Genomic DNA, 25,015 nt, shown 5'->3' on the forward strand with positions numbered 1-25,015 from the left:
CAGCAATGTAAAATAATAATAATGTTTTTATTAGCTTATTGTAACCCAATGTGTTCAAGTCCAGTTTGTTTTTAGCTCCGATTCAGCTCAAACTAAAAATAATTTAAATTCAAAATAATTAAATAATTGTGATGTAACACAATGAGACAAAACGCTCATACAGTCAAGTTTAAACTTACTTTTGCCCTATCAGTCAAATCTGCACTCAAAGGCTTTTAGTCAGATTGCGCATTGGTTTTCGGCTTTAGACATGACTCGGTTTAATGAGTTGGTGATTGTTGATTCGAGAACTGCTGTGACTCAAGAATCGATTAACTCGGATTCGCAAACTAATTCTTCAAATCGGTTTGGTTTTATTTGACTGCAGCTAACATAACAGTGGTCAATAGTTAAGAGAGGAAGGATTGCACTTGTAAATTGTAATATGCCACCAAAATCGTCTCACAATTGCTCTTTATATTTCGTGCAGGATGGATTTTATTGAATAAGGCATATTCTTCTGTTACGCCCACCTCCGCTATAAGCAGAACAGTCCAGGAGGCGCCAATTTAAATTAAATCAGGTATTTCTCCAAGGCAGGCAGGCAGTCATATAAAGGCTGTCTTCCGTTACATAAGATGAGAGAAATTGTGCTCGCATTCTAATGTAGTAAAACACTTTGTTTATTTTTTTTATTTATTTATTTATTTATTTTTTTCATGGAATAATACGCCAAAAATGTCCCTACTACCTGACAAATAGCCAAATTGCAGTCCTGAAAAGCTCTCGACTCTCCTGTCAATATTTTTTGGGGGCCATCCAATGATGGCTGTCGGAAGTTAGCAAATTGACTGAAATCAATTACACAACACAAAAAAACTGTTCGACCCTTTACTTCTTTAATAATTTGATGCATTTTTTTCTGTGAATAGTCGAGTAAGAACTCAAGAGGACGTTATCATTTGATTGGAATTGATTGGCTCTTAAGTCGACTGGACATAGTCAGATGGTTGGAGAGAAGTGATGAAAAGAAGAGGATTCTCCTATGTATTTAAAATGTAAAAATTTTGACATTTTTACTGGCAAGTTTGATCTGGTGAATGCTGAATAAAAGTCTTTTTTAAATAATAACTGCAGGTTGAGTCATGCATAAAGACCAGTGAATTATGAGAGCAAAAGGGTCCCTTTTGATTTTACTTAGTCGTAAAATGTAGTCAGGTGTAAATTTAGCACCCCTAGAGTAGTATATTACAACCCCATTTCCAGAAAAGTTGGGACATATTGTAAAAATGCACTAAAATCAAGAATCCGTGCTTTGTTAATCCTCTTTAACCTTTAAAAACTACAAAGAAAATATTTCCAATGCTTTCAACTTGATTGTTTTCTGTAAAACACATTTTGATTTTGATGGCTGCAACACACTCCAAAAAAAGTTGGGACAGAGGCAAAATAAAAGTCAAAAGATTATAGAATATCTAAGTTAAAATGTTTTGAAACCGTCCACAATAAGCAGGTGAACTGGTAATAGGTGAGGTTATCGTGATCCACCAAAGGCTCAGTCTTTGCAAAGAAAAGATGGGTCATGGAGACTCACCACTTTGTGCTAAATTTCATGAGAGAATTGTCAAACAATTCAGAAATCAAGATTACAAACTTTCTACCATACATAATGTTGTTAAAAGATTCAGGGAATCCAGATAAATCTCAGTCTGTCTAGGGCAAGGCAGGAGACCTCTGTTGAATGTGCGTGACCTTTGAGCCCTCAGATGGTATTGCATGAGAAACCATCATGCTACTCTGTTAATTACAACAATATGTTCTCAGGAGTACTTTAGAAAACCATTTTCATTTAACACAGTCTGATGCTGCATCAAGAAATGCAACTTGAATCACTGTTGCACAAGGAGAAAGCTATACATCTGTTCAGTGCAGAGATGCCGCTGAGTTCATCTCATGCCGCCCGAGCTCATCTCAGACGGTCCAAAACACAGTGGAAATGTGTGCTGTGGTCAGATGAGTCCACGTTTCAGCTTATTTTTGGACATTGAGTTCTCATCCCCAAAGACAAAAGGGACCAACCAGACTTTCATCAGCAACAGGTGCAAATGCAAACATCTGTATGAGGGGGCATCAGTGAAAACGGCATGGGTGTCTTGTATGTGTGTGAAGGTACCACTGATGTGGATGTATTGGGATTATAGAGACATATACTGCCTTTAAGAGGACATCTTTCATGGGAAGTCCATGGTTATTAGGGCAAGACAATGCCAATGTTTCGAAGACACTCTACACCTGCAGTCCAGATCTGTCTCCTACTGAAAATGTACTCTACAATCTAAAAAAAAAAAGGTACAAAAGCTGTCACTGGGACAGTACCCTTCAAAAGGGTTCTAATATGTACCATTTAGGTACTAATATGTTCACTTTTGGTACCAATATGTACCTTTGAGGGACTAATATGCAATCTTTAGGTACAAAGGTGTACCTTTTGAGAAGGTACCGCCACAGTGACTGACAGCTTTTGTACCTTTTTTTCTGAGAGTGATATACTGTATGGCCCATCATAAAAAGGAGAATCAGAGAATGACGACCACGGACTGTAGAGCAGCTGTCTTGTATCAGGCGATATATTTGGCAAAAATTCCACTTGCAAAACTGCAGCAATTAGTATCCTCAAACGATTAAAATGTGTAATTAAAAGGAAAGCTGATGTGACACAATGGTAAACATGCCTCTGTCCCAACTTTTTTGGAGTGTGTTGCAGCCATCAAAATCAAAATCTATTTATATTTACAAAATAGTTGGTCAGTGAAAATATTGGAATTATTTTCTTTGTACTTTTGTCAGTTCAATAAAGGTTAAAGAGAATGAACGAATCACAGATTCTTGATTTTGTTGCATTTTACAAAATGTCCCAACTTTTCTGGAAATGGGGTTGTATATTATGAAATTAATATTATATTATATAATCATAGTAGATGTTTCACCACTGGCTTTTAACCGTTTGAAATAGTCTTGTTTTTCTCTAATGTTCAGTCTCTTTTCTGTTCTAATCGCGTAGTATCAGTATTAAAAAGAAATGCATTATAATCTGACTGGAGGTATCAATGAATATAGGCTGTTAGATCCATTACTGAGAACGGGTTGTGATTCAGAGGCGTTTTGCTAAGTGCTCTTCGAGGTTTTTAGTTTCACATCATCGTATATCCACACTTGGGAAACGTAATGTTTTTTCTCACAAGGCAATGGGAACCACTTGAAGTGCCTGGGCCTGACATGATGGCTTCTGATTGAAACTGTTTGTGGTTGTGGGGGGAGGGGGGGAGGGGGGTTTATAATATTTGCATTATGTAAACCAATTTGTTCGGACAAGGGTGTTGAAAACTGAAACAGCTTCATGCATTGCGAAAATAAAATCTTTACTTTTGGATTTTCCTTCTGTTCTTGTGTGTGTGTGTGTGTGTGTGTGTGTGTGTGTGTGTGTGTGTGTGTGTGTGTGTGTGTGTGTGTGTGTGTGTGTGTGTGTGTGTGTGTGTGTGTGTGTGTGTGTGTGTGTGTGTGTGTGTGTGTGTGTGTGTGTGTGTGTGTGTGTGTGTGTGTGTGTGTGTGACAAAAACAGGACTGTGTTCCAGCCTCAACCAGTGCAGGTTGTTTGGTTCAAAGAAAGAATTGGTTGGTATTGTTGTACCAGTCTCAAATAGCCAGACTTTTGATTTAGGGCCTAAAATCTATAGTCCATGAATGATATAGGCTAGCCTATGCAATATATATGCAAACTCGTTTCAATCTACACTTTAAAACTTTAAAATGAATAACATTTCTGTAATTGTGAAACCAGTATTTAACATGTAATATATATATATAGCCTATATTTTTTTTTTGTATTTCGTTTTTTTCAGTATAGGCCTATGCTGTGACTGAGAACTGTAAAATACACCAAAATGCCACAATAAATTCACAAAAGTAATTCTATTTGTGCGTTGTAATCCAAACAGTTGTGAGGAACAGACTGAAATTCAAGCCTTTATTCAGCAATCTTTATTTCTATTCTCAGCAGTGGCCGTAAACCAAATCCTAGCGCACTCGTTATAAATTCCAAAATTGCCGCCTCAAGAAGCTTTATGACATGTTTTACAACAATCATATCAAATGCTCATTGGCTCTCGCCTGCTTCGTCACAGATTGTGACACACCATGTTTGGGCGGTGTGCGTTTTAAACCTTCGCCTTCACGGAGGGGATCGGGATAAGATTTTCAGCGATTAATAACTTAAATTCTGCTCTATACCTCATACAAAACTGTTCTATACCGCCATTGTCTTTTGGACTACTTTTGGTACCGCTTTTGACATTTTTGCAATAAATAAATGATTGTGATTACACGTCTGTCTGTTATGTTTTTTCTTAACTGCACATATGTTTTAAGGAATGGTTATGGGTGGGTTTAGAGGTAGGAGTTGGATTAGCGACTCAAAATATCTTTTTAATGCTATGTTGTTACTAGAATTGAAATTTTCCTACACATTTTTGTCTATAATGTTTTATAGGCTATTTTATTTTTATATTCTCTATAAAATGGTTATTTTTGGGTTTGGGGGTAGGGTTAAGGTGTCAAAAATCGTAAAACGGCAATTATACAACTACTTTATGATAGAAAAGATTCATACATTTTTGTAAAAAATTGTTTTAGCTGTAATGCATAATAATGTTTATGTTTAAGTGTTGTCAATATATCCATATTGTATGTTTCGGCATCTATCCAAATGTACGTTTTGTATGCTACGTTTTAATACCTAGGCCTACTGTATGTACGTATTAACAATGAGACGAGGCTGGAATGTGATGCCTAAATATAAAATCGACTGACTAGTTTTTAGTGCTTTATTTTTTATTATATCAATAAAAACTATCAAGTAGTGCTACGATGTCAAATGTTTTGAGTTTTAGAGTTGTACAACATGAGAGCAGAAAAATGATTTCTACAGTGGCTGATAAAGAGCAGATCAGCTGGCTTTTGTTTGTGACAAGTGTCCATTGTCAGGTGTATTTGTCTTGCAGAGGAGTCAATATGTCATGAGGAGAGATTAGAGGCTCTGAGTGAGAGTCGGGTTTCTGTTGTCGATGGTAATCGTGTGATGAATATCATGTGTAATTTGGAGTAACTTCAGCCATCGTTTAGATGTTGACTCATGTCTCTGTTTGAAGATTTTTTTGGCTCTTGTTTGCATAACCGGGCCTGTCAGTCAGCTATGCAATCTCTAATTAAAACTAATGTGGAATCTGCTGGGAGTACAGATGTGGTCAACAACCTGTTAATCTCTCAGAGGACATAGTGTATGACCTGCAGATAATAATCTGGATTTATTACATCCTCAGCGAGCTGCAGAAGATCGTGTCTGTTTCAAACGGATGGTAGCAGGTGGGCCCGGTTGACTTGTAAATCTGTTGAAACCTAATTTAGATACAAAGTAGGCTACATATGCAAAGATTTTAAAAAGAGAACGAGTTTCTTAAGTTCAGATGAGTGTATTTCAGACATTGGGGAATTTTAGCGAGCATTTATTTTTAAGAAAAAGCTCATAGAACTTCTTTTAAAGACAAAGAAGGATTGTGCTTTTGTTATTTGTAAATATTAACTTGTTCAATGTGATAAACTTCACTTAATATAGATTACTCTTGATGGGACACGTGAACTTGAGGAGAACTGCCTTCATACATCAACTGAAAATCACCAAAACACCAGCTGATTAAATTTACATTACTGTACAGAGATTTATTGTTTAAGGTTCAGTTTAATTGTGTGGCCTTTGCAATATCAAAACGGCTATTTCAGACATATCATAAAAATCAATAAATATTAGGGTGACCATATTTTAGTTTTCAGAAAAGAGGATGGGGCGTGGTTGGTGGGCGGGGGCGTGGTTTGGGGAGGCGTGGTTAAGGGGTGGGGGCGTGGTTGGGGGTGAATGCATCAAAAAATACTTGACAAATGCATTCACAACCTTGCTGTTATTGTACTTTAATACATAAATTAATAAATCCTTTCCATTCAATGTTTGGCCCGCAACAATAGAATACTATAAAAAAAATAAAGTTAACCTTTTAACACCTTTTACATGACACTATTTCTTTTCATGGCCATAGGTTAAAAATCTACTACTAAAATAAAACATCTACTACACTATCTCAGTAAAAAACCAATTTCAATCCTCCTGATGTTCTCTTGTAGCCTATACTTTCTTTATGTGGGCTTCTAGGTCGCTATCACCTTTATTTGACACTGACACGTACGTGCCAGCTTTGCAGTTCATGCATTCTGCTTTACACGGATCCCGACCGAAATGAAAACATGGAAATTTTCTCTGTAAATCATCTGTGAATTTACATTAGGGCTTTTTTTTTAACGCTGTTAGCTACTTACATCTTATCTCGCATTTGACCGTAAACTGAAACGAGTCACGCTGCTAAAATTCTGTGAACGTAAACTCCGCCTACTTTTATTTGATTTTTCATTTAAAATATTCTGACATTGACAAGCAGTGATAGACCATGAGGCTGAGATGAACACACACACACACACACACACACACACACACACACACACACAGGCCTCTGTATTCTGACCTATGATTCTGACGTGCTCTCTGCTTGCCACTGCGGATTGAGGAACGCGCTGATTATAACAAGACGGGGCGAAGCCGAAGCCATTCATATGTTTTGTGTGCAAAGGCAAGCGTGTATTTAAAGTACAAGCTTAATGGCCCAATGAAAAATAATGAAAACCAGGACATTTTCATCACTTTACAAAAAACAGCCAGGGCGGCCAGGACAGGACGTGAAAACAGGACATGTCCTGGGAAAGCAGGACGTTTGGTCACCCTTTAAATATGAACTAGATTATACAGCAGGCTATAGTTTGCAGTAGGCTGACAGAGGTCTGTTTTTAGTCCCAGTGCATCCCTGCCGTTACTGAAAGCGCATTGAAATACAACTAATCATTTGTCAGAATGTTGTGTCCCAAGTGATGCTGAGGGAGTATTGGTTGAAAGTATTGGTCGCAGTATTCTGCAAAGTGCCATGAAGTGGGCGATCTCTGGCCTCAGATGTGTACTCCCTACAGTTCTTGAATCCTAAGATCTTGTCCTCCCCCTTCAATTAGTCTCACGTAGCCAGAACTTGGACTGATTGATGGCAGAAGGTCTGCACTCCATAGCCGCTTTCATTGGCCGAGCACCACCCAGATGCCTTTTGACTGACATGTAAAGCAACCAATCACAGTTAGTTTTTTTCTACACGTTTAGGGATGTGAAAATGTAACGTCGATGTCCCTACAATAACAGACCGGTGTGTAAAACTCTTGGACGTATTTTAAAGAGTCTATACCGCAAACTTTACGTACGTCAAGCGTTTACGTACTTTACGTAACCGCTCGTTGTCACAGTTGTAAACACAACGGCTCCCGTTACAGATTAAGATCATTTATAAAGGTTTTTAAACGACAAAACAAACTCACTTACAGATATTTGAGAATTGGAATATAAGATAGTTGATGACATGGTAAGCAAATTTGTTAATATTTAGAAATAAAAGCGCTACATCTGTCATACGGCACTATTTTGGCTGTGGTAAATCACGCGCCAAGCATGACGCGTCACCATGGAAACATTGGGGGGGGGGGGGGTATCACGATGCTCGAGACTCAACATCGTGATGTCTGTCAGCCATTGCGATGGACGATGGTCTATCGGCCCAACCCTAACGGCTTTCCTCTTCCATGAGGGGGTTTGGCATCATGGCATCTTTGTTTCCAGGAGGACCGTTAAAGAACATGACACGCATGTCTCCCGGACATCCTGTAGAATTCAACCAATGAGTTGACGACTTCACAAATCCTGGAGTGTTTCCAGTTAAGTGTGATATATGCACCAGACGTTCAGCCAGCGGTCCGAGCCTGAGGCTGTTCACTCCACATTCATGTTGAAAGACTAAAGCCTTACCTATTTATTTTTTTCCTCCAGTTGATTTTACTGATTTTTTTTTCTTTTCAATTGGTGGCTTTGTGGCTAATCATATTTACATTTGAATTGCTAAAAAATAGGGCTGCCCCTAATAGTCCAAATGATAGTCATTAGCTGTGTCTGAAACTGGTCACTCGTTCACTCATTCACTAATCCCTATATATAGTGTATGGCATTTGAGTGCACTATATCTGCAAGGAGTGAACGAAATGAAGTGAGTGAATTCGGACGCTGACGTTTACACTGTGCGTCGGAGCTGGACGGCTTCGTCACACGTAGTGATAAAACTCTTTATAAATAATATTAACAACAATAACAATCATAATGACTTTATTTTTTAACTATATATACCTCCGTGCCAGCTTTGTAGTTCCGTCGACTGAAATTGTTATAAACTCTCACGCTCACAGATGACGTGGTCGTTGTGCGCCCTCATGATTATTACATTCGAATGAATACGCCACCTACAAATGATTAACGAATATTTTTAAATCATCCACCAAATGATCATCTCTTCCTTACAGTTTCAATTGAGTTAATGCCTAAATAATATTTTAATAAAAAATAATAATAATTTTAGGCTACCTCATTAATATAATTTCATTTAATTTTAAAATGCATCTATATAATATTGTCTCAATATTTTAATATGTTTTATTCAAGTAATGATTAATGATTGAAAAGAATAATAATAAAACTAGCATGAAATAAATGTTAAAGCAGAAATAAGAAAGCTGTAAAGTAATCCCTGGTTTAAACTTGCTTCACGCACGCTCAGTCCTCTCCGCATTGGATTGTTGGAAATAGTGCTTCAGCAAGTGTACATCGAATGTACACTCGAATTCAGAGAGGATTGTGGGTAAAAGTAGTGAACGAATGTAGGGAATGATGTCGTTCACTCAGAATTCGGATACCACTACAAAATGGCCGACACCCGATATAGTGCACTATATAGTGGATAGGGAGCGGTTTCGGACACAGCTATTGAGAAGAGGCTTGATCGACCAAATTTTCATTGGTCGGAAGGTCGCAGGAAAAAAAACTGTACAGGAAGTGGCGAAGTCATGCAGTCTGTGACGGACAGATCGTTAACAAGGCAGATCCATGTGGTAATTATGTAGGGCAGGAAATCCAAATGTCTGTCTATCATTCATCGACCTCAAGCATGGGCTGCGTCCCGAAAGCTTGGACAGACTTAAATGGCAGCAACTTTGCATACAGCGTTTGCAAACCAAGGTGCCTGCTGAAACTGATTTCGGACAGACTTCTAACCAGTGTAATGGTTTAATTATCTACACCAAAACAGAGAGAGGTGATAACAAAGCAAATGTGACCCTGGACCACAAAACCAGTCACATGGGTCAATTTTTTTAAATTGAGATTTGTGCATAATTTGTAAGCTGAATAAATAAGCTTTCCATTGATGTATGGTTTGTTAGGATAGGACAATATTTGGCTGAGACACAACTATTTGAAAATCTGGAATCTGCGGCTGCAAAAAAATCGAAACATTGAGAAAATCTCCTTTAAAGTTGTTCATTTATGTTCACGATTGTGCTGCATTCACTCACAAAAATAAATGTTTTATATATTTACGGTACGAAATTTACTAAATATCTTCATAGAACATGAGCTTTAGTTAATATCCTAATGATTTTTGGTATAAAAGAAAAATCGATAATTTTGACCCATTCAATGTATTGTTGGCTATTGCCACAAATATAGACCTTATGTAGCCCCGCCTCTTTTCAGCGCTGCGCTCGTTGTCTTTTGACTTCCGGTCTGTATTTTCACAGCGATCTTGCGTATTTATGAATGAACGGCTCGTTTTAAAATCTTCCCGGTCCACTGACATTTGTTAAGACATCTGCTTTAAATATTACAATCCTCATGATAACTTTCATTAACTTTATATTAAGTAAATCCACTTCAATATATATCTAAGTGTTTGCATGAAGTGAAGCTACATTAGTACCAAGTTTTACTGCGTGACGTTTAACTGAGTTCCCACGGGTCCTTGAAATCATTGAAAGTTTGCGAATCTGAAAAAAAAATGTCAAGGCCCTGGAAAGTTTTTGAAAATAAACATACATAGATACAGGTCCTTGAAAGTGCTTGAATTTATTTTGTGCAAGGAGTTTTCTGTAAAAAATTACATATTATTCCCTCTGGTCCGCTAATGTGTTATTTCGCCAACACTTCGTGGCCTATGCACACTAGCTTGCTTGATTTGCGTTAGTTACGCGCATTTACGCGTTGCATTAAGTGTTTCCCGCGTGAGGTACTTTGTGTTGTTCATTGCCATGACGTTCACGTGCGCAAAACTGTAAAAATGCATCTTACAAGGTAACCTTGCTCTCACTTGAAATGTGTCCACACATTAAGTCCTTGAATTTTAGGGTATTAGACCTGGAAAGTCCTTGAAAGGTCCATGAATTTGAAGTTAACCAAGGTATGGGAACCCTGGTTTAACTTAATGTGCATTTCTCTATAGGTGCATCCACTATACTGCGTAGATGGCGAGTCAGAATCAACTTAATTTTTGCCGCTGACACTGACTCAGAAAACACTAGTTTATTAATTAATTATTAAAATGTTCAGACAGTCTCCTTACTGTTTTTTTTTTCCCCGACACATTCATAATCATTAGTTTTACCAGTGTCTCTGCAGCAAGCTTTATGTGTGTGCTTGAGTGCTTAATTTATATTTTAAAGGCTCATTATTATGGTTTATTATTTCTGTAGAACAATGTTAGCAATGTTACATGTTTATATTTACACAGTATATATTTAAAGGTATAGTTCACCCAAAAATGGAAATTCTGTCATCATTTACTTTCCCTCAAGTTGTTCCAAATGGGTATGAACACAAAATAATTACTGATGGACCCTATTGACTTCCATAGTATTTTTTTTTTCCATACTATGGATGCAACGGGGCCAATCAACTGTTAGGTTACCCATATTCTTTAAAATATTTCCTTTTGTGTTCATACCCATTTGGAACAACTTGAGGGAGAGTAAATGATGACAGAATTTTCATTTTTGGGTGAACTATCCCTTTAAGTAACTAAATTAATATCTTAATAACGTGTGACTAGTCAGTTGGCTTAAATGGAAAAAAATGGTATTGACTTTTTATAATGTGATTGATAAATCAAATTGCTTTTTAAATAATTTTAACAAATAAATATATCATATTGTATTTCCTAATCCCTCCTTTACTATCTTTCACACAGGAATGAATACTAATAATAGGGATTGGAAGTGAAGACAAATGGAGAATATTAATTTTTAAAGGGTATCGCAAAAATAGACTAGGCGAGAGATGTGAATGAGGATTTGAGGAGAGAAATGAGTGATTGCCAGTGGAATAATTCATGGTATATTGTTCATTAAGTTGGTTGAGCAGATTGTTTTTGTCATTGTAGAAAGCAGAATAAAAAAAAAAAGGCCAAGAACTGAACCCTCACATCTTGGATACCAAAAGTGCATTATAATATTTTGCTCATTGGGTACAATTGTTGTTTTCCAACCAGGATTCTGATCTGGGATCTTGTGTCCTTCCAGCGTGACTTGTGAAGTCTGATATCTGTAGAACTAGGAAATGATGTCTCCTCTTATTGACCTGAAGACATATTATGATATGGTAATGAAATTAAGAAATTATATCTGATAATGATTCTTAGTATTACAGAGGAAATGTCCTAGGACCAATGTCTGGCAATATGTTTCTCACATGTGGCTCCTCTATTGTTCTAGTTTCCCCTGCCTGATTTAGCATGTGATGTTTGCTAGTTTTATTCAGTGTTTGGTTCCTGGAGTGAAGTGTGGTCTCCCCCCCCCCCCCCTCCCCTCCTCAACAAAGTGCAGGGTGTGATGAGTCGCTAATCACTTTTAACGTTGTGGGTTTTTAAGAATACACCTATTAGAAGAGATTTTTTCCGCGGTTAGGCCTATAGTGCTTCATCTGATGAAAGGAAATTCATCTCCTCCTTCACTAATTGCTCACGACAACCCATGTACTCGGAAGTAACATTAATGATCGATTAATTGCATGTCATTACTTCTTTTCCAGCTGTTTCAGCAACTGACTGTATGCAGATGTGTCAAAGAGGGCCTCATTTTTAATGTTGTGATTAGTTAAAATGTAATTTCCAGTTGTAAATGTTGGTTTGATTGATCAAACACTGTACAATGGCTTTAAATTTAAGTGCTGTGTTGCAAATGAATGGAAAGGAATACATTTTTCAAGCAATTTGAAATTCAACATTAAAACTGGTATCATAAACACAACACTATATGCAAGAGTTGCACTTAACTTTTTCCTTTGTTATCAGATTTTTTTCCCGATTTGAAATGTACTTGAAACTTAATTTCGACAAACCGTTATGGGATTTTCTCCCCCATTCAGATCAAGCAGGAGCTGGAAAGCACAAAAAGGTCGACTGACTTGCCTTAAATGAGTTTTCTGTGACTTCTTCTAAAGCTTTCAAGCGATGTCCACCAGTACTTAGCTGCTCTGACTTGTTGTTTTTTTTCTGGTTAATCTAACGTACAGTTTTCCTGTTGCAGAAAAAAAAAAAAAAAAAAAGTGAATGTTCAGAATTATTATGATTTGTTTGAACCTTCAGAAAAATCCAACATTAAAAGGTTGCCAAAAAAACCTTTAAGTGTTTTTGTTGTTCATGAACAACTTGTACAGTAACTTGGACTAGGATGAAAATACAATAATATAAGTGGACGGTTGTGTAGTGATTATGGATTTGGCCTGGTTGTCTGAGGGTTTCCAATTTGAGCTTCATTTGGGGTGACCCATGCACTGAATATGAATGGATTCGCCCTTTGTCACATGAGCATGACTACTCAAAATGCACATGAGAAGCCTAATCAACAGGTCCTTACATGGGAACACCTGGACCAGCATGGAAATGTACACTTATCTAAAGGCCCATTCACACCAATAACGATAACTATAAAGATAACTAGCCTATATTAGTGTCCACACCAAGCTTGTCTGTCACTTTAAATGCTCGAGCTCATTACAGCGGGATGGATTCTGATTGGCTGTCAATGTTTTTATCCTTTATCAGCTCTTTTCTCTGTGCTGTTGTCGTTATAACTCTGCTATTCTTTAATATTGAGAAGGATATTTAGAACTATATCTGTATTGTTATCTTTATAGTTATCGTCCTTGGTGGGAATGGGCCTTAAGTCTTTCAGCAGGAAAATTTATTTTGTTCTCTCATTACTTAAAATAAAATAATCTGTAATGTCAAGCAACCAAAAAGTATGACCTGGATCTCATAAATAATGTTCTGATTGTTATTTCTGCAATGAGCAAATGTTGTGTTTTGGATACTGGTTGATCAGGAAAGGTCAATGGCAAATTAATACAATTTAAGTTAACATAAACATAAGGTTTTTTTAGGTTTAAGCTGCGCTGCTCTTGAAAGCAGGCTGAGACAGCATATTATTGAATTGTGTGGCATACATAACCCTGATTCCTTGAGAGCTCTGTTCCTGATAACTTGATGGTTTTTAGTACAGAAGGCGTGTCCGTCACTCATAGGATGCTCTTTTCTCTCTGTGGTTCTGGAAGGGTTTTATACAGGCTAATCATACAGTTACCGATCACATTGCTGTTAATGACTCGCCCTTTCTCTCCTTCTCTGCCAGTTGTTTCTCATGCAGACGTGTAGCGAATCACTCTGAAGGTTCAGGATGAGAAAATGGCACATACGTTTACCCCACCAGGACCTCAAAGTTTACGTAAGTTCACCCGTGAATCTCTTAAGGCCATCGAGAGCCGGATCGCTGAGGAGTACAAGAAGTCCAAGGACAAACGGGAGAGAATTAAAGATGATAAATGCGAGACGAAACCCAACAGTGGCCTGGAGGCTGGGAAAAATCTGCCCTTCATATATGGAGACTTTCCCCGAAGACTGGTGTCCACACCACTGGAGGACCTGGACCAGTTTTACATCAATCAGGCAGTGAGTTTTGATTTATATTTTTCAAGCGGAGGGCCGACAAACCCCTGAGAGTCCACAGAGGAACTCCAAAACATCACATTGATACAGAATCTAGTTTAAATCTTAGATTTCGAAATAAAGACTTGGAAATGTAATAAGAAATATAAGAAGTGTATATACACAAATATGTATATATACATTTCTTATTACATTTTACTTATCTTTATTTTACATTTTCCAATCATATTTATACATATGATGTGTATGCATAATCGACTGACTGTTTTGTCCTCTCTCTATGCATTTATCTCCCACTTGTTTAGACTTTCATAGTAGTGAACAAAAAAAAGACAATCAGCCGTTTCAACGCCGCTCCTGCCTTGTACATCTTCAGCCCCTTCAACCCTCTGAGGAGACTATCAATTAAGATTTTGGTACATACATATCCTTCTCAAGTGCTAAAACATGCTGATGTGCTGGATGGGTCTTATGTTTATACACTTTAAGCCATAGGCTATCAGTCATCAGTCACAAAGCATGTTTATCCTGAAGTGAACCCGTCTTTGATATCGTATTTTATTTGCCCTTGTGTAGTTTTGTTCATGTTTTTTAAAGACGAGGTTGTCACTGTCTAATTTGACTATTTTCTACCAAGCGACACATGCATTTGTGCCAGAATACTGTACAGTTTGAAGTGCTTAAGCTAATAAGCTTGATTATTTTTCTTTGCATCTTAACTATGCATGATTACATGGTTATTTTCACTTAATTATTTGCATTTATCAACAATTAAAACAGCCCTGCAAATCATTTTTGAGTTGTGAACTACTGAAAGCCACTGGTATAATGACTTGATGTGCAATGTAAAATCTGATCCTGAGCCAAAACCCATTGAGAACCACTGATTTATGACTTCAGTCTTTTATCAAGAAATCTATTTTAAATGGATTATGATTTTACTAGATAATGCGCCTTTAAACCTCTTTGATCTCACACTGCAAAAAAGATCATATGTTTGTGTATTCCAGGTATATACGCTACCGTTCAAAGGTTTGGGGCTGGAAATATATTTTTTAAATGTTTTTAAACCGGTGAAACTTTAATAATAAAATAAACATAAATAACAGTTCCCACAGCTCTCAGCCCATTCCTTGCTTGCCACAAACATACAAGTCTTTACTGTCACTTTTAAAAACCTTTGAAGCCCAAACCTTAATCTTTTGAGCTCTAATGTAGATCTGTCACTACATTTCCTTAACTGCAGTTTTCACATTGTTCAGTATGATTATAATGTTCACTATACTGGCCAACTGCGCTTTCATGGTCTACACTCAACCTCCAGACTGGGCCAAGAATATAGAGTGAGTTGATCTCTTGTTGCTTTCCAAACATACTGTAGAAATGCTGTGTATGTTTGCTAAGTGCAGTAATGGTCTTGTTTTAACAGATATGTCTTCACTGGGATATACACTTTTGAAGCGCTGATAAAGATCACCGCCAGGGGATTCTGTGTGGGACAGTTCACGTTCCTCAGAGACCCATGGAACTGGTTGGATTTTATTGTTATAGTCATGGCGTAAGTATGACAAGTCTGTTATTTATCCCAGCTACGTTGCGTTAAATTATTAGAATTGAATTATCCTCACTACTTAAAGGTGAAGAGTGTATTTTTTATGTTAAAAGACAAAGTTTACTTCTTTAATTCACATTTCTGTCTTATTGTGGAGGATTCGTCTGTTAAAATTGTTGCAAATAAAAAATGGTAACACTCATCATTAGTTAATGCATTAACATTAACTGACAGTTAGCAATACATTTGTTACAGTATTTATTACTCTTTCTTAACATTAGTTAAGAAAAAATATTACTGTTCAGTGTTAGTTAAAGGATAATTCCGGTATTTAACACTTTGAGTCTATTTTGTAGTTTGTTTCGGATGAACAAGAGTGGTGGACAAAGAAATTTTGACAATGGTTCCTGTCTCGACTTTTTGACTATTTTAGAATCGCCTTTGACCGCTTCAGAGTGGCTGTCTATGGCCATGCAGGAACATGTCCTTAAACAACCCTTAATGTTCGTTTTCAAAACTGTGCAACTCACCGAGTGGTTAGTGGTGTTTGTTGATGTTCCAAAACAAGTAGAGTAGCGAAATCCAGTTTCTGTCGTGTTTTATTTGGTATTTTGTAAAATCCCATTGATTTCTGTTGAAGGACTCATTGCTCGTTGATATTACTGCGCTTCAGACTCAAATATCGAGCGGCAGTTTATACGCGGTTTTGAGGTATCTGAAAAAATTGTTCCACTATAGAAAAATAAACAGATTGATATCATACATTGCGTCGATATATTTGTTTTTAATCATCAACGAACACCACTAACCACTCGGTGAGTTGCACAGTTTTGAAAACGAATGTTAAGGCTTGTTTGAGGGACATGTTCGTGCATGGCCATAGACTCCCATTCTAAAGCGGTCAAAGGCGATTCTAAAATAGTCAAAAAGTCGAGACAGGACCCATTGTCAAAATTTCTTTGTCTACCACTCTTGTTCATCCAAAACAAACCAGAAAAGAGACTCAAAGTGCTAAATACCGGAATTATCCTTTAATGTTAGCTCAGGGCCATTAAATAATATGAACTGCCTGAATACATTTTATATGAAGTAGATTAGATTAAAGTCCTGCCCTTTTTTCCATTTAGTTTTAGAACAGGAGGATGGGACGAAAAGGGCCAGTTGAAGCTCTTTCATTGTTATTTTTGCAATTCTGTTAGTTTCTGCTAGTGGCACATTAATTACACACTTCACCTTTAGTTTTTCATAGTCCATAGAGTGGTCAAAAGTTGTCATTCCATGAAATTTTTTTTTTTTTTTTTTACTTGGTTTGAATTTTTTTTCCTAACATTTAAAAGTGTTGAATTAGTAGTTTATACGTTTAGAGTTTGAAGTTTAGAGTTCAGAACTAAACAAACTTGTGTTTCTTTACTAAGACTTCACAAAAACATCCTCAAATGTGACCCTGAATGACAAAACCAGTCACATGGGTAAATTTTATGAAATTTAGATTTATACATAATCTGTAAGCTGAATAAATAAGCTTTCCATTGATGTATGGTTTGTTAGGACAATATTTGGTCGAGATACAACTATTAGAAAATCTGGAATCTGAGGGTGCAAAAAAATCGAAACATTGAGAAAATCGCCTTTAAAGTTGTTCATTTATGTTCACGATTGTGCTGCATTCACTCACAAAAATAAATGTTTTATATATTTACGGTAGGAAATTTACTAAATATCTTCATGGAACATGATCTTTACTTAATATCCTAATGTTTTTTGGCATAAAAGAAAAATCAATAATTTTGACCCATACAATGTATTGTTGGCTATTGCCACAAATATACCTGTGCGACTTATGACTGGTTTTGTGATCCAGGGTCTCAAATTGACATTTTGTTCATTTAAAATCAGGTTGACTGCTTTGCCAGGTCATATTGTAGGGAATGTTGACACACAAATGAAAACTCTGTCATTTACTCACCCTCAAGTTGTTCCAAAACGTTCTGCATTTCTTTCTGCTATTGAACACAAAAGAAGATATTTTGAAGAATATGGGTAAATACTGTTCATGGACCCCATTGACTTCCACAGTTTGGGTTGTGTTCAGCAGAAGAAAGAAATTCATGCAGGTTTGGAACAACTACAGCTTGAGTAAATGATGACATAATTTAAAATTTTGGTTGAACTATCACTTTTAAGACAGCAAATATATTTTTTTATGTTTTTAATAATTGTTATATAATGTGTTTTATTATATTTAATTTAGATGAAAATATTTTTTTATTTTTCTATATTTAATTTTTTGGATGATAATGATGTACTTAATAAAATACTTTATAAAATTCTTAAATATTCTATTACTTTTTAAAGTTCAAGATAATTCTGTTTATAAACAGTCAATTATTTTATTTATTTATTTTTTTATTTTTTTTATAGTTGATTTTTATGATAAGTTGTTTGAAGTTATTTAATTTAATTACATTTTTAAGATGCAGATGCCATCTTAACTCAGTGGTTCCCAAACGTTTTCTGCCGGTCCCACTTGTAAAGAAAATATATTTGTAAGCCCCCCATCTACAGTACATGCACCCACATAAAGACTCTCAGACATGAGCTTTCTTGCAGAATCCTATAGGATTTATTTAAAACATTGTTATTAATACAGTATTCAACAGGCTTCTCTTTGTGTTTGTGATGGGAAGTCTCTAAGTAGTGTCTTAACTTGTTTGGCTTCATGCTAATAGTTTGAGAAACGCTACACACTGTGGTCTCCCTTCATTGACCCACTATTGTTCTGGTTTATCCTAGGGCGAGACTTGCCTCATAAAATGTTCTTGTCTCAAGGCTGTCCTCACTGGACGAGACAAAGCGAACGTTGCAAATCCATTTGTGGTATGTTTCAGAAGGTGCACGAGCACTTGGAGTATGTCAGAAATAGAACGATGCATTATTTTACTGTATAAATTTGTTGCACCGCAGACAGTCACTGATTAAAATGGGTTATATTTGCTTTTGTCTCGTCGCGCCTCTCGTGTCAGGTGTAGACAGTTGCGATGTCAGAAGTAGTTTCATTATCATGTAGTTTTATACATCCTTATGATCGCTTTCGGCAAGTACTTTTACGGGCTTTTCTCAATTCAGTGAAGTGACGTAGACGTCCGGGTTAGCGGTAGCATGAGCCGTCAGGCAAGTGTTATTTAAATAAACTCCTGATGTACTTACAAACTTTCCAATGCCTCGTTTAATGAGTACAGAACCTATTTGTACTACTGTAGAAGTTTGGTGCCATTCTGGGCATTATTAGTGGAGTAATTTACGAGATACAGCCTTGGATCCATTAGCGCCTGCACTAAGCCATCCGGCTGATATCTCTAAATAAGCTCTAACTTTAATAATGTTCAACCAAGGGGAAAAAGGCTTCTGGAGGGTGTTTGGCTTGAGGTCATGGTGCAAAGGACCCTAGGTTGATTTTACTCTGAACCGTCCCTTTAAGCAGGTACTGCGAGCCATCCTGAGGTCATTAAATATGTCAAATTAATATTTTGTATTCAGTTATTTGCTCATGTGGCAAGTAGCCGCATTAATAAGCAAAATCATTTCACAGTGGGGTCTTGTATCACCCTGGAGAGGTTTCTTTTGCATAACCATCTTCTGACTATACACTATGATTTACCCACGCCCCCTTTTAATAACTCCGGGCCCCTAGTTTGGGAACCACTGACTTAACTTATAATGATAATTAGTCCAAAAAATACCAATAAAGACCACTGGCATCTGCAGTGCCCTTCAGCTTCATTTGTATCTGTGCATTTGGTCCCACAGGTTTGTTACAGAGTTTATAAACATAGGCAATGTATCAGCTCTCCGCACATTCAGGGTACTCAGAGCTTTGAAAACTATTTCAGTAATTCCAGGTAAGCAGAGAGCACGTTTAGGTGTCCAACCTCTGTGTGACCTTTGAACCCGACTGCAACCCTGTGTCGAGACCTTCCTGTGTGTTGTATATCCGTCAGTGTTTGATTTCCCCCCCTCCCTGTTTCAGATATGTAACTGAGTTTGTGGATCTGGGTAATGTGTCCGCCTTGCGAGCGTTCAGAGTTCTTCGAGCCCTGAAAACTATATCGGTCATCCCAGGTGAGAGTTGGGGAAAAGGTCAAGGTCACAGATGCTGACACTGTTTTCTTCAAACATGTCCAGCATGCTCTTCTCTTACTGCCTGATATAGAGTCTTTCACAAACATTTTACAGGTTTCTTTTAAGGCATTTTCCTTTGATTCATGATTTGATGGTTGCACGCAAAAAAAACACAAAAAAAACAAGCAGTGATGTCCGATTAACATTGAATAACTCAATTATTTTTAATCAATAGGTCAAAAATCTCTTATCATTTTGATTCTGCAACAACCTTTAAATTTGTCATGATGAGAACTGTTATGGAGTCTTGAGACCGAATCAGTGAACTTATTTAGTTTAGATTACTAGAACAATCATCGTTAAGTGTAATTGAAATCTGGACCAGAATCATTAGAGCTAGTGTTGCTGTTTTTGTCTCTCCTCTCCTTTTGTGATGAGTTTACGTTTATACTGTAGTCGTCTTGCATGCCTTCGTGTAGTCGCTGTTTAGTTATTAAGAGCATTAGTTATGTGCATGTGATACATAAAAAAATCGACTAATCTGTAAACTTCAGCTTGTAACCTGAAGTATTCAGAGATATCCTTTTGAAACATTAAGACCATATTAAATTGTAAAAACATATATAAACACACACACACACACACACACACGCGCATATATATATATATATATATATATGTATATGTACTGTATGTATATATTAGCGTGTGTGTTTATATTAATATGTTTTTACAATTTAATATGGTCTTAATGTATATAAATGTGTGTCCAATACTTACATTTACACACACACACACACACACACACACACACACACACACACACACACACACACACACACACACACACACACGCGCGCGCATATATATATATACACAGTATACATATATATATATATATATATATATATATATATATATATTTGTATATTAGTGTATATGTGTGTGTGTGTGTGTGTGTGTGTGTGTGTGTGTGTGTGTGTGTGTGTGTGTGTGTGTGTGTGTGTGTGTGTGTGTGTGTAAATGTATGTATATGTTAAATAATTACATTCAGGGTCCAAAAATAATGTTAATAATTTTATCACACGCTGCTATCTTCCATGATTTATGTTGAATTATAAGAATGACCGCCTGACCCTTTCTGATGTAAGTGTCATTAGCAAATCGAATCAAAGACAACCCATACACTAAAAAAACAAAAGTGTCTGTTGTGACTTGCACATTTTCAAATGGCTATATTTGGGAAAACAATGAAACTTCTCACATGAAAACTCTCGTAGATGATGATGATGATTATGCCAAAAATGATTAAATATGTTAAATATATCCATCTCATGGCCAGAATGAAATATTTGGAATTTAAAAAGTGAATTTTGGACCCTGAGTACACTATGCTGAGACCTCAGTGTAAACTTGGAAAGTGACGTGGTTTCCTCTGCTTTCCACAGGCCTGAAAACAATCGTTGGAGCTCTGATCCAGTCGGTGAAGAAGCTGTCAGATGTGATGATCTTGACCCTTTTTTGCCTAAGCGTCTTTGCTTTGGTTGGACTGCAGCTGTTCATGGGAATTCTTAGACATAAATGTGTGTTTAATTCTACTGTTATTCCTGAAAAAACAGAAAATTGTAACCAATCATCCGGCTGCTTGGACTACGTTAACAATCGTAGTAAGTTCATTTTCATTTTTGAAATGCATTCCAAAAATGTCAAAAATCTATCTATCTATCTATCTATCTATCTATCTATCTATCTATCTATCTATCTATCTATCTATCTATCTATCTATCTATCTATCTATCTATCTATCTATCTATCTATCTATCTATCTATCTATCTATCTATCTATCTATCTATCTGTCTATCTGTCTATCTGTCTATCTGTCTGTCTGTCTGTTAATGGTCATTAATTCACATGGTTCATTGATCATTCGATCTGTCTGGTTTAGGTGAGTATCTTCAGCAGAAAACCTCATAAAGATTATATAAATTAGTGACTTTATGCAAGTCATTTACTCATTTGATAAGTGACTCAGAAATGGTACATAATATATGTAATGGTTTTCATCTTAGATTATAATTTTTCTGTTTTTTTTATTTTTTTTTATTTTTTTTTTTTACTGTTTTTCTTAATCGCTTTGGCACATTTTTTGAAAGTCTTAACATTCTCTAAACTGTAAGTGCAATTGTCACATCTGTTTGCTGGAAAATCAGAACTCTATAGCATGTCTGCAAAATATAGTTACTCACCCAAAACATTCAATTCATGCTTCAAAACCTAGTTTTTATGTCGGGAAACTGGCCAAAGACACCAAAATAAAGAGTCTTTTTGTCATTGTGTGAGCCGTACTGGTCAAAATGTTTAGATGTTTTTTCACCCTGGAAATATTTTTTAAATACAAATTTCACGCGCTTTCTACTTTTTAGTTGACACTTTTTTTTTACACTATACAAGAATGTCAGTTTTGTCTAGTTGAATGCTTATGTATCACTCTGAGCTTTTTAGATATAGATTTCAACAAGTAAATTGACTTTCTAGAAAAGTCAATACTGTAGTACTCAATTTATATTAGGTGTCCTTATCTATTATGTAGGCTACTTAGGCCTACATAAAAAAATGCTGCTGTTGAGGTGGGGTATGGGTACGTAAGGGACATGCTTGGTTGTATAGGATGGTTTAAGGGTGGGCTAAGGGGTAAGAGAGTGTAATTCTAGATTTAGCTGTAATTACATGCATTTTTATATATATATATAAGTACAACGTAAAAACATGTACACAATAAGTGCATTGTATCAAATTATTAATTTGCTGTAAATGTTAGTAAATAGTAGTTAAAGATACCTTATATAAAGTGGGACTGAACATTTTTATTTATACAGCACATATTTGTAGAAATGTGGTACATATAAACTGAAAAATCAGTTGCTTGTTCATTTTTACATATTCTATTACAGTATGTTTTCCCCTAACACCACACATTCTTACATATCTTCCTATTGCTCTTCCACGACAAGCAACTGTGTATTTTCAGTTTCTACAGAAATAAACTTTTGTTGCTGTTTATGGATTTAGATGTTCCTGCATGTTCAAAAACGGCCAGCAGCCATATCACCCTGTAGCCCAAGACTGGTGGCCCACTGAAGCTAAGCAGGGTTGAGTCTGGTCAGTACCTGGATGGGAGACCTCCTGAGAAAAACAGGTTGCTGCTGGAGGCCAGTAGGGGGTCTGTGGTCACCCCAGTGTGTGTGTCCTAATGCCCCGGGGACACATTACTGTCAAAGAGCACCGTCCTTCGGATGAGACGTTAAATCGAGGTCCTGACTCTCTGTGGTCATTAACAATCCCAGGATGTCCTTCGAAAAAGAGTAGGGGTGTAACCCCGGCATCCTGGCCAAATTTGCTCATTGGCCCCTGTCCATCATGGCCTCCTAATCATCCTGATATACTGATTGGCTTCATCACTGTCTCCTCTCCACTGATAAGCTGGTGTGTGGTGTGCGTTCTGGTGCAATATGGCTGCCGTCGCATCATCCAAGTGGATGCTGCACATTGGTGGTGGTTGAGGAGATTCCCCCCCTTTCATATGTGAAGCGCTTTGAGGACCCAGAAAAGCGCTATATACAGTGGGGAGAACAAGTATTTGATACACTGCCGATTTTGCAGGTTTTCCCACTTACACAGCATGTAGAAGTCTGTCATTTTTATCATAGGTAGGTACTCTTCAACTGTGAGTGATGGAATCTAAAATCCAGAAAATCACATTGTAGGATTTTTAAGAAATTAATTTGCATTTTATTGCATGACATAAGTATTTGATACATCAGAAAAGCAGAACTTAATATTTGGTACAGAAACCTTTGTTTGCAATTGCAGAGATCATACGTTTCCTGTAGTTCTTGACCAGGTTTGCACACACTGCAGCTGGGATTTTGGCCCACTCCTCCATACAGACCTTCTCCAGATACTTCAGGTTTCGGGGCTGTCGCTGGGCAATACGGACTTTCAGCTCCCTCCAAAGATTTTCCATTGGGTTCAGGTCTGGAGACTGGCTAGGCCACTCCAGGACCTTGAGATGCTTCTTACGGAGCCCCTCCTTAGTTGCCCTGGCTGTGTGTTTTGGGTCGTTGTCATGCTGGAAGACCCAACCACGACCCATCTTCAATACTCTTACTGAGGGAAGGAGGTTGTTGGCCAAGATCTCACGATACATGGCCCCATCCATCCTCCCCTCAATACGGTGCAGTCGTCCTGTCCCCTTTGCAGAAAAGCATCCCCAAAGAATGATGTTTCCACCTCCATGCTTCACGGTTGGGATGGTGTTCTTGGGGTTGTATTCATCCTTCTTCTTCCTCCAAACACATAGAGTGGAGTTTAGACCAAAAAGCTCTATTGTTGTCTCACCAGACCACATGACCTTCTCCCATTCCTCCTCTGGATCGTACAGATGGTCATTGGCAAACTTCAGACGGGCCTGGACATGTGCTGGCTTGAGCAGGGGGACCTTGCGTGCGCTGCAGGATTTTAATCCATGACGGCGTAGTGTGTTACTAATGGTTTTCTTTGAGACTGTGGTCCCAGCTCTCTTCATGTCATTGACCAGGTCCTGCCGTGTAGTTCTGGGCTGACCCCTCACCTTCCTCGTGATCATTGATGCCCCACAAGGTGAGATCTTGCATGGTGCCCCAGACCGAGGGAGACTGACCTTTATCTTGAACTTCTTCCATTTTCTAAGAATTGCGCCAACAGTTGTTGCCTTCTCACCAAGCTGCTTGCCTATTGTCCTGTAGCCCACCCCAGCCTTGTGCAGGTCTACAATCTTATCCCTGATGTCCTTACACAGCTCTCTGGTCTTGGCCATTGTGGAGAGTTTGGAGTCTGTTTGATTGAGTGTATGGACAGGTGTCTTTTATACAGGTAACGAGTTCAAACAGGTGCAGTTAATACAGGTAATGAGTGGAGAACAGGAGTTCTACCAAAAAGACTCAGGAGGATTCTCGAATAAAATAGATTTTATTTTGTGAAAGGATTTTACAAACGAAAATAAAAGTAGATGCTCGACAAGCTCCGTCTCAGAGTTCTTTGGCGTAGGCCCCGTCCTCCGTCCGGATCTGAAAGTTAGCTGGTAGGTCCTGCCTGATGATAGAGGCAGGGGCAGAGCCTACCCCCCGATGAGTGGACGGGAGCCATCCTGGTGGTGGTGGGGAGGATGGGGGAAAACTTTGCTACGACACCTACAGGCAACAAAATGGGATGGTAAGGTCAGTCTTTTATATTTGATGTCAAGCTGTGATTGGTAGCGCGGAATTATGAATTTAAGGGTTAGTTCACCCAAAAATGAAAATTATGTCATTAATGACT

General features: G+C 37.4%; 1 protein-coding gene across 1 annotated transcript in view; it reads left to right on the forward strand.

Moving 5' to 3' along the window:
• Positions 1-25,015, forward strand: part of scn1laa (sodium channel, voltage-gated, type I-like, alpha) — a gene marked incomplete at its 3' end in the record, with an annotated part of 54,728 nt that overhangs the window by 1,243 nt on the left and 28,470 nt on the right. Inside the window, exons 2-7 of the mRNA XM_081368696.1 lie at positions 13,675-13,991; positions 14,294-14,404; positions 15,207-15,331; positions 15,418-15,546; positions 19,568-19,659; positions 21,108-21,326. Of these exons, the coding sequence (XP_081224822.1) occupies positions 13,728-13,991; positions 14,294-14,404; positions 15,207-15,331; positions 15,418-15,546; positions 19,568-19,659; positions 21,108-21,326 (940 nt within the window). The 5' untranslated portion in view covers positions 13,675-13,727. The remainder of the gene's footprint in view (positions 1-13,674; positions 13,992-14,293; positions 14,405-15,206; positions 15,332-15,417; positions 15,547-19,567; positions 19,660-21,107; positions 21,327-25,015) is intronic.

Source organism: Scardinius erythrophthalmus (genome assembly GCF_964197995.2).
Source record: "Scardinius erythrophthalmus genome assembly, chromosome: 6".
Classification (NCBI taxonomy): Eukaryota; Metazoa; Chordata; class Actinopteri; order Cypriniformes; family Leuciscidae; genus Scardinius; species Scardinius erythrophthalmus.